This window comes from Nuphar pumila, chromosome 5 (genome assembly GCF_984573655.1).
Source record: "Nuphar pumila chromosome 5, dmNupPumi1.hap1.1, whole genome shotgun sequence".
Taxonomy (NCBI): domain Eukaryota; kingdom Viridiplantae; phylum Streptophyta; class Magnoliopsida; order Nymphaeales; family Nymphaeaceae; genus Nuphar; species Nuphar pumila.
The window spans coordinates 10,695,294-10,705,735 of NC_143253.1; the positions used below are offsets into that span (position 1 = coordinate 10,695,294).

Sequence of the window (10,442 nt, forward strand, 5' to 3'; positions counted from 1 at the left end):
AGGGTTCCTTCTCCTTCTTCAAGCCCTAATTTATATTTTTTATATAGAAATCTCTTATCAATGATAGAACAAGATCCATTTTGCATATATTTAAGATTGTTTAATAGGAATCACACTTTATGTCATATATTTTGAGAGAAGACTAGTGTTGCTTTGAAAATCTCAATCTATTTAATGTGTCACAAGGTCTTGCATTTGGAGCATACACAACTGCACCAAATGAGATTCAAATACATTCATCCACCTAGGGTTTTCAACAGGTCAGGTCAGGGTCAACATGAAATAATTAATGACTACGAGGTCACAAAAATGGAATCCCAAACTTGGCCCACATATTGTGCCAGTCGAGTTGGGGTCAACCTGAATAATATTCGGGTCAACACTTTTTATGCCCATACCTAATAATTTGGGTTTGGATCGGGTAGGATACCCGGTCCAAACCTAATCTATTAACAACCCTATATCTACCAATAACTTGTGTGTGTGGTGTGTGCATATACACAATGCTCACATGTATATATGTATGTGTGTGGGAGGATCATGTTAACAATATGACTATGAGTCAAGCTCCCAGCCTGCAGCCAACTCAACCCTAATTGTCACGTTGACATGATGACATAGTAGCAAATGTTGGACCACTATTAGAAAGCAAGCTGGTTAGCTAAAATTAAGGAAAGCAAGGATATTGTGGTTACCATTTTCGACCAGACTGAGAAGGATAATGACAATTCAAATGGAGGAGATAAAGATGAATTAAGAAAGGCAATTTTTGTGCCTAACAAAAAGTGTAATGTTTAAGCTCCTACTGAGCATATATATATATATATATATATATATATATATATATATATATATATATATATATATTACATCTCAGATGAAATAAAGTGAGAGAGTGTGAGGTTTTATCGTAGATGTAGGATCTGTATAATCTGAACCACGTTAAGCATTCTTCCTTTTTCTGAGTTTTGCTCTCTCTCTTTGATTTTCATATTGTTTTATGGTATCAGAGCGAGCGTTGAAGTCAATGTTTGCTTACATCTCTTTTAAGTATGAGCGGCTCATCTCCTTACCCATACCCACTTCAGTTGAATGTTGCCAATTTTGTTTCACTCAAGCTTAGTCAAACAAATTTTTTGTTGTAGAAAACCCAAGTAATGGCACTCATTGAGAGCCAAGATATGTAGGAGTTTCTAAGTGATGAAACACCCATGCCGCCACCCACCATTATTGATCTGTCTGATGCGACTAAGGTTATTCAAACTTGTCATTTGTTGCTTGGCACCAATCTGATCAGCTTCTAATAGGTTAGATCACTTATACACTTTCGAAAAGTGTATTGGGATTGCTAGAAGGTTTACTCAAATTGAGAGTTGATTGTGAGTATTAAAACCATTCTCACTGTTGCTACAATTAAGCATTGAGAAATAAGGCAGCTTGATGCTAAAAATGTGTGCTTACATGGATCTTTGAATGAAATCATTTTTATGCAACAACCACCTCGGTATGAAGATCCACTATTTTTTAATCATGTGTGTTGTCTTAAGAAAGCATTATATAGGTTAAAGCAAGTCTCTCGAGCTTGGTTTGAGAGACTTTGTGATTTTCTTTTTCAATATGGTTTTAAAAGCAGTGTTTCTAATCCCTCTATGTTTACATATCATGATCAAGAAAATTGCCTTATTCTTCTTGTATATGTTGGCAACAAGATCCTCACTAGAAACAACTCTAGTCTTCTGAACACTTTTTTGAGAGATTTACAAAAAGAGTTCATTGTGAAAGGTTTGGAAAGATTGCATTTCTTTCTTTGAATTGAAGTTGTTCATGCAAATTAAGAGTTGTTTTTATGTCAAACAAAATATAATCAGGATATTCTAGAACGTGCTACTATGCTGGATTGTGAACCCATTAGCACACCAATGGCATCCAAGATTGATACAAAATCGTCCAAGGATAAAGTTTTTAAAAATCCTACTTTATATCGTAATCTTGTTGATGCACTTCAGTACTTGACTATAACTCACCCTAATTTATCTTTTGGTGTAAATCATGTTAGTCAATTCATGCATACATTGATGGACAATCATTTTCAGGCAATGAAATGTATCCTTCAATATGTCAAAGGGATTATCGATTATGGCTTTCAAATTCTGATGCAAAGCAGCCTAGATGTGTATGGGCTTTTAGATGCATATTGGGCAAGCTGTCAAATCACTAGAAGATCTACTACCGAGTTTTGTACATATATTGGAGCCAATTGTAGAAACAAAACACAATAGCTCGCTCCAGCACGAAAGCAGAATATTGGTCAATGGCATCAACTACAGTAGAGATCACGTGAATTTTTTCTATTCTTTGAGATATTGGCATTAAGATAGTATCTTCTCCAATCCTTCATTACGACAATATCAATGCTTTTCATATGACTATCAATCCGATTTTTCACAATCGCTTGAAGCATATACATATTGACTTTCATTATGTTGGAGAGATGGTTTCTTATGGCAATCTTATCACCAAGTATGTGCCTTCCTCTACGCATATGGTAGATATATTTACTAAATCTTTGGGCAAACAATAGTTGTTGGGTCTAAGATCCAAACTAAGCCTATGCAACCGGCTTAGTTTCAGGGAGAATGTTAACATTATGACTATGAGTCAGCCCACAGTTAGCAGCCAACTCAGATGACACAACAACAAATGTTGGACTATGATAAGAAATCAAGCTGGTTAGCTAAAATGAACAAAAGCAAGGATATTGCGGTTATCGTTTTCAATCAGGTTGAGAAGGATAAGGACAATTCGAACAGATGAGATAAAAAGATGAATTAAGAAAGACTGTTTCTATGCCTAACCGAAAGTGTAACGTTTTAGCTCCTGTTGAGCATATGTGTATTACATCTCTGATGAAATAAAGTGAAAGAGTGAGGTTTTTCCGTGGATGTAGGAAATATATGATCTGAACCACGTTAAGCATTGTTTCTTTTTGTGGGATTTGCTCTCTCTGATTTTCATGTTTCTTTACATTATGTGCTATGTAATTGCACACTTTTGGTGTGCTGCTGCACCTGATCACCCAACATCTGATGTTGGGTCCCACAACTGGCAGGATGTATCCCAAAGATGGTGGGTGATTACAGATCAGGTGCAGCAGCACACTAAATGTGTGCAATCACGTTACAACTGATCTGCCGAGTGAGGATCAGGTGCTATATGATTGCACAAAAATTGTGCATTAAGAACCCAATTGCCGTCCATCAGATCTTGGGCCCCATACCTGACAGGCCCTGTCCCCAAGATGGAGGGTGATCATATGCTTAATTCCCAAATATTTGTACAAACATATTGCACCTATCTTTTCACACCAACTGCCCTCGTGGGGGAGGGCATTGCTTCAAGGATTCATTCCCCCAAGATCATTTAAGCGTTATTTACGACAATTTATGAAAATCACGCACGTCCCATTTTGAAATGGCATCAGTATTCATTGCTCTTGTTATTTTCGTTGCACCGTACTCTAAACAAACCCATTTCCAAGTCTATGGTAATTGATGCCCACAAAAAACTTGCTCTGATTTTAAAATGACAACAAAACCCTGTTTTTCCCATCACTGACCACAATAAAACCCCAATAGTCATTATCGCTTTTTTGAAAAAAAAAAAAACAATAGTCATTATCAAAAATGGGATTTTATCCCTCGACCTATAAATTGCAAAAAATAATCCCATATTGTTTTCTAAACACATCATCATGGTAGGCATAGATTAGTGGTTAAGCAAAGTATATAAAAACCAATCATTAATTTTTGGTATCCCTTCTCACACACTTAACCGACCTAACAATCTCTTTTTGGCATTACACTTACACTTGAAGTAAACGGCAGCACAATCATAAATGCCCCACTAAGAAAATACACTAGCAATAGCTCTAGTAAAATTTTGGTTGTAGGGTACCCCTTATTTAAGGCCTAGCTTGCCCCCCGCCACCTACTTTCAAAATTCAAATTATTCAGCTTTTGGATTCTAGGGTTACTTGAGAGAATCATTTTGCCAAGGAAAGAGAAGCATAGACGAAGAAGAAGAAGAAGAAGAGATAACAATGAGCACAGCAAGGTTCATCAAATGTGTTACAGTAGGAGATGGTGCGGTGGGGAAGACATGTATGCTCATATCTTACACAAGCAATACTTTTCCTACGGTAAATTCTCACTCAATTCAAGTTTCTAATGCCTTTGAATCTATTTTATGGGTACCCAATATGTAGTCCTTTTTTTGTTGAAATTATAGCAATTTAGTCTTCTTTTTTGTTCTTGTACATGACAAAATGATTTACACCAAACACAATTGATTAATCTTTTCTTAGAAATATATACTAATAAACGATATACTAAGTTACTAACTAAGCTCATGCTAGTCTTACCTTGATTCTAACTTATGTCCATGATATTCGTTTAGCATCTAACCTGGTGAATGGATGGTAAAAGTTAAGTGCAAGAACTAAAATAATCATATATTAATTTTTTTTTTGGAAAAAGCTATTTTATTTGCAAATGAGGTCTTCTTTTTTCCCATTAACATTTATATATGAAGTTTATTGTATGGTAATTCGATTTATTTATTTGTTTATTTTCATGTGTGAAAAAAGGATTATGTCCCAACTGTTTTCGATAACTTCAGTGCAAATGTTATAGTGGATGGGAGCACAGTGAACCTTGGGCTGTGGGATACAGCAGGTGAGTTTTCTTGAGCCAATTTGAGAACCCCTAATTGACTTGTTACATTGTTAGAAAGCTGGTCTATATTGCACCTAGCTGTGCAAAAGCCTCGCTCAAGTGAAGTTTTTTTTTTTGTGTGTGTGTGTGTGTTGGAGTAAAAACCCTAATTTACCCTTGCCCTGCCCATGAGAGTGTGCACCCAGCTTCGGCCTTACAGCAAAGGATGCACACCTATAGGTTACGAACTCCTGACAACACCACTGCTCTCAAACAACAAGAGACTATGAGAGTACCGTGGAAATCACAATTAAGGATGTACAACGAGTCAAGCTAACTCGGGCTCGACTTATTTAAGCTCGGTTCAAACTCGTTTGAAAAATAAATGGGCCGAGCTTGAACAAGGTTTCTTGCTAGGAACACAAAAATGAGCCAAGCTTGAACTGACAGTCCAGCTCGAATAGGCTCGGTTCATATAGTTATATAAAAAAACTAGATTTATGTATCTATATATTTTGTTTACATTCTTAATACAAAGATTCATCTTACCTTAGTGAACAACTCATTGGTCATTTTTAGAAGAGACGTAAGTTCAAATCGTGCATCTCTTTCAAAATAGCGTTCTACACAATTTTCAGAAACTTTAAAAACATTTTAAATTAAAAGTTTTCAGCTCAAGCCGATCTTGAATCTGGTTGTCAACCTGTTTTCCTTCACAAGCCCAAGCTCAGCTCGAACCCAGCTTGTGTGCATGCCTAACCACAACACAACCTCCCCAAACATAGCCTAAAGGGTGGATGCACACACAACTAGATTGTACTTGCACATGCATGCATGTGTTGCTTGTGAGCACATGCACAGGCATGTGCATCTGTTTATCTGTATGCGTGTGTGACATTGAAACTTTTTTTTCTTTTTCTTTTTTATAGCTAAGCTGGGGTTAGTCCGACCCCTATTAAAGTTATCGTATACAAAATCACCCATTCATCATTGGGTGCCAATCGGTTGGTAATCTTTCCACGATTTTGCTGGGGTTAGGCAGACCCACCAGTTACACAACAATACCATTGGGATTTGAACTTATCACGTCCCTACACAAGGTGATGTGTACTCATTGCTCTTACCAGACAACCGGAGCCCCGTTGCTTGTACAAGGTGTCAGTTAGTTGAGTGGGGATCACCATTTTAGGTCCCATCCTTCCAAAAGCCTCACTATGCCACCAACCAGATCAGCCCGGCCGGTCTCAAGGATCACTTTTTCTGTTATATTCAAGTCCTTGATGATTTCAGGTGCATTTCCATTTTCAAGAATAAAGTAGGCAAGCCCACAAGGGTAGGGGTGAGTCATGAACATCACCAAGCTGAAAGGATGTCACCAATTCAAAACCCATGGGTGCACATCCCTTACTGCAAGACTGAAGCTGGGTGTACTCCCTGGTAGGTGAGGGGGGGGGACATCAATGAGCTTGGGTTTGAGTGAGGTAGTTTTTCCCGGTTATCCCAAAAAAGAGAATTGAATGGGCAACATATTTCCAATGTCATGACAGAGTGAGAAATAAAATCTTAGAGGCTAATTTTGAGATTTGACCTTTAATTTGTAGGGCAAGAAGATTACAACAGGCTAAGGCCTCTAAGCTACAGAGGTGCTGATGTCTTCCTGCTTGCCTTCTCCCTCATTAGTAGAGCCAGTTATGAGAATATCCACAAGAAGGTAAAAGCCTTTCATACCAATTTGCTGGTTTTACCACAACTTTACTTTCTCATACTTCATCCCATAATGCATTGGTTCAACTCCATAAACTGAGACCAACATCATAGGAACAAAGTCAGACCCATCATAGGAACTGAGACCAACTCCTCGATGGATCTGGCAACTTTATTGGGTTGAATCGGATCTCTGACTTTTACTTGGATCGAACCGTCACGCATAGTCATCTTGAGCCCAAAAAGAACTTGACTTAAAATTGAAACTGTCGGGTCCAAGACCAAGGTTCAGTGGAGATCCCAAAAGATCGGATCTGGATCCAGCCCAAGTTTTTGGAAATGCTTTATTGGTTGCTCAAGAGAGAGAGAGAGAGAGAGAGAGAGTTTATATTATTTTCTAATTTTAATGCGTGCATTTTATTTTTTTTAGACTTTGTAATAAAACTTTCAAGCTTTTTTTTTTCAAAAAGGGCATTTCCTAAAAATCTTGAGATTTTTCTGAGAAAACCTAAAATTGTGATTTGTAACACTTCTTTTCCACAATAGTCACAGATTACAAATACTGGTGACATCTGGAAATGTTATTATTAGGGGTGTCAACCGGTCCGGTTTACCCGGATCTGACCCGTACCAAACCCTATAGGGTCCGGGTATGGTGATAAATAAGAAGATCGGAGTCCGGACCTGAAGGTTCGATTAATACATGGATCCGGGTATAGTCTGTAAAATTTTATACCAGACCCAGGCCCGACCCGAGTTCTGATTAAGACCCGCAATTTTTCAATGTAAAAATGAAAAAATATTATTTTACCAGGTATGGCCCGGGTCTGGTTCATGTAATTCTTATCGGGTCTGGTTATGGTTTCTCTTATGGTGGGTCCAATTAGACTTAGGTCTGAACCCAATATCATACCCAAAAATTGGGGTCAGGTCTGGTTCCACTTTGGTCCAAACTAAACCAGTTGACACCCCTAGTTATGATCATATAGATATATTTCGAAAGACCTGATAAAATACAACAAAAAAAAATACATACACATTGTCTTCAAAATATAACTTAAAATATTGTGGCATCCATACAAAATTAAAACTTATTTTCAAATTGTACAGTTTTTTAATTTGTACATTTTTATGTATTTCCCATATATTTTAATTTTGATGTGTTCATATCCGTTCATTTTTTAGATTACCACAGAATCCTGCTCAGGTCCCAATTGGGCGATCCAAATGTTAATCCTCACAAAACCCACCATAAGCCTCACATTTACAGGGTTAGATTTATTAAGAAAACAAAAAATTAAAAAATTTGTTAAGTGAGTTTGTACATTAATCATAGGAAATCTTTATTTGTTTTTAATTTTATATATGTTAGGAAAATAGCCCAACAGCGACTAGGTTCAGCAGCACACTTAAAGTGTACAATCACATTGCACCCGATATCAATTCTTTAGAACTGACAAGCGACTCTGTTGGTTGTCCATTCAGTGGGTCCCAGAATTAAGGCACTACGCCCCTTCCGTGCCGATCTTCCTTGTGGGAACGAAGATGGGTAAGAGACAGTCAAAGCCTTTGACTCTTAAATTCCCAAATTGACCTGATTCTAGTTGACAAAAATCACAAATTAATGCAGACTTACGCGAAGACAAACAGTTCTTCATCGATCACCCTGGTGCAACGCCAATCACCACCACCCAGGTTAGTCCTCACCCCCCTTGATTATGTTTGCTTAATTAGCTTGATAACTATTTATGGTTATGGTAATTGTAGCCCACAAGGGCTGCCCCCCCATGCCGGGTTAGGTGGCCGGCTTAAGGCATTCAAGCTGAAGGATGTTGCGAGTTCGATACTCAGGGCGTGTGTCTCTTGTCATAAGGCCAACACGGTGCGAGATTTTCCTAGTACCTAAAAAGGAGTAATCTCAGGGCGTGTTTGAATCAGTGAACAAACAAATGCCGCCTGGACGCTCTGGGCAGCGTTTGTTCAGGACCTGTGCTCACATGTTCCAACATGCCCTGTTAAAAACAAAAGGATGGGACACCATTTGTCCTGTCTAGGATAAACCCTGCATCATGTATCAAATGCAGGACAGCGCCCAAGCAGGGAACAGCTTGTCCACGCCTGGGCGCATCCCACAAGTCAAACAACCCCTAAGGAGTTTTACATTGTGGACACCAAAAGAGGGCCATGGTCAACATGACACTTATTGGCCTGTAACCATTAAACTTATTAAACTGATGACTGTCCAGTGCAATGCTCTGTATCGTTTGGACAACGATTCATGTGAATCGCCGGACAACCATTCAGGTGAATAGGCGGACAACGATACTCAAATGCATCATTTTGAATTTGAAAATTATTACGTGTCAATCAGAATGTGACATATGTTAAAGCTATTAAAATAATATTAAAATATAATTTTAAGTATTTTTACATTTATTAAAAAAATAGCCGATTCAGGAGTGAAGCCATATGTATTGGCCGATACGCACCTATATTGACATCATTGGTCCAGTGAAAAACACTACAGTCTGACCTGCCCCTTTCATATGCTTTAAACAAGTTTATGGAGCTATGAAGTGTGCTGCTGCGCCTGATCACTGGCGATCTGCTGTTGAGGGAAGCAGATCAGGTCATGCTGAACATGAGCGTTTTTGCTCATGCCGACATCATGGCCATCCGATTTGCATTTTAAAAAGCTCAAAAGTCAACAAAACCACGTGGCATTCATCCAAAATGCAAACAGACGACCGCGATGTCGGCATGAGCAAAAACGCTTATGTTCAGCATGACCTGATCTGCTTCCGCTGTTGAGTCCCAGAGGGATACAACCTGTCAGCTGTCGGACCCAACAGTATCTCGTGGGTGACCAGGTGCAGCAGCACAGTTAAAGTGTGCAATCACATTGCACCTGATCTCAATTCCTGTTGTGTCATACTGAAGACACCTTTGTAACTAATACTGGCAGGGTGAAGAATTGAAGCAGAAGATAGGTGCAGCAGCCTACATAGAATGCAGCTCTAAGACTCAACAGGTATGTACGGCTATTCAACGGCACAAAATCATCATATCTTTCCTGGTTTTGAAATCTGAGTATTCCAAACCATTAGGTATTTTTCATTATCACTACTAACAATAAACTTTGGAAAAATCAGGGAAATAGAAAATATGGTAGCATCAAAACCAAGACACTTTTTTTTTTAAGAAGTTGGTATAATTAGAACTTTTTTTTTGTTTTTTGCAGAATGTGAAGGCAGTTTTTGATACTGCTATTAAGGTGGTGTTGCGACCTCCAAAGCAAAAGAAAAGGAGAAGAAAGCCAAAGACTTGCGTAGTTCTTTGATCCACCTGTCTTCGATATCAAATTTGCCATGCTTTGCTCTTTTCTTTTTGTTTGGTTTCTTTACATGGATGTTGTGAACCTGAGAATGCAATTTTGAGATTGCTTTACGTAAATTAAGCAGCCTAAGTTGCTCTCTCATGCAGTTAGTAACAACTATGTTGCCCACTCAACCATGTGAGTACATGCCCTGCTCTATTACTTTGGTAATGGTAAGGTTTTTTTAATTATTTATAACCTCAAGAAACTGTTGGAAAAAATTAGCTTTTCTACGAGTGTGAATCGATGGAGGCAATACAACAATGACAGTGAAAGAAAGGTAAATCAACAGTGGAAACAAAAACAGCACACAAAGATTTACGTGGTACTCTCTCAAACTGAGGTATGTCCACGGCGACCAACAGGTCAGCACCTTCCACTATTTTCAAACATAGATTACAAAGTGACTAAAAGACATAAGTCTTACAAACACACATGGCGCAACGAAAAAATAAACAAAGATGATATACCTCACTGAAGAACAAAGAACGAATGTTTTGAAGATCCAGCCTCACGAAGTTGTCCTGAAAGAAGTATACCAGCACTTCTTGCTTTGTTCTCTTCACACCCTTTCGGTGTCCTAAAAGTGTTTCTCACACTTTCTTTCTACCTTTTTCAGCTCTCACTTTCTCTCTCTTATTCATCCCTTA

The 10,442-nt window shown here is 38.3% G+C and overlaps 1 protein-coding gene across 1 annotated transcript; it reads left to right on the forward strand.

Annotated features, from left to right (window-relative positions):
• The first annotated feature begins 4,099 nt into the window (after positions 1-4,099).
• On the forward strand, positions 4,100-9,756 carry LOC149836760 (rac-like GTP-binding protein RAC2). Its single transcript, XM_090007108.1, has 7 exons — positions 4,100-4,198; positions 4,646-4,733; positions 6,314-6,423; positions 7,902-7,965; positions 8,047-8,111; positions 9,382-9,447; positions 9,658-9,756. The coding sequence occupies exons 1-7, from the start codon at positions 4,100-4,102 to the stop codon at positions 9,754-9,756; spliced, it is 591 nt and encodes a 196-aa protein (XP_089863234.1).
• The last annotated feature ends 686 nt before the right edge of the window (positions 9,757-10,442 follow it).

Bases quoted from the DNA above. Each gene is read 5' to 3' on its own strand.
- LOC149836760 (XM_090007108.1), top strand. From the start codon at position 4,100: ATGAGCACAGCAAGGTTCATCAAATGTGTTACAGTAGGAGATGGTGCG. The intron at 4,734-6,313 runs GTGAGTTTTCTT...TTTAATTTGTAG, and splicing joins TGGGCTGTGGGATACAGCAG to GGCAAGAAGATTACAACAGG. The intron at 6,424-7,901 runs GTAAAAGCCTTT...TTGTCCATTCAG, and splicing joins ATGAGAATATCCACAAGAAG to TGGGTCCCAGAATTAAGGCA.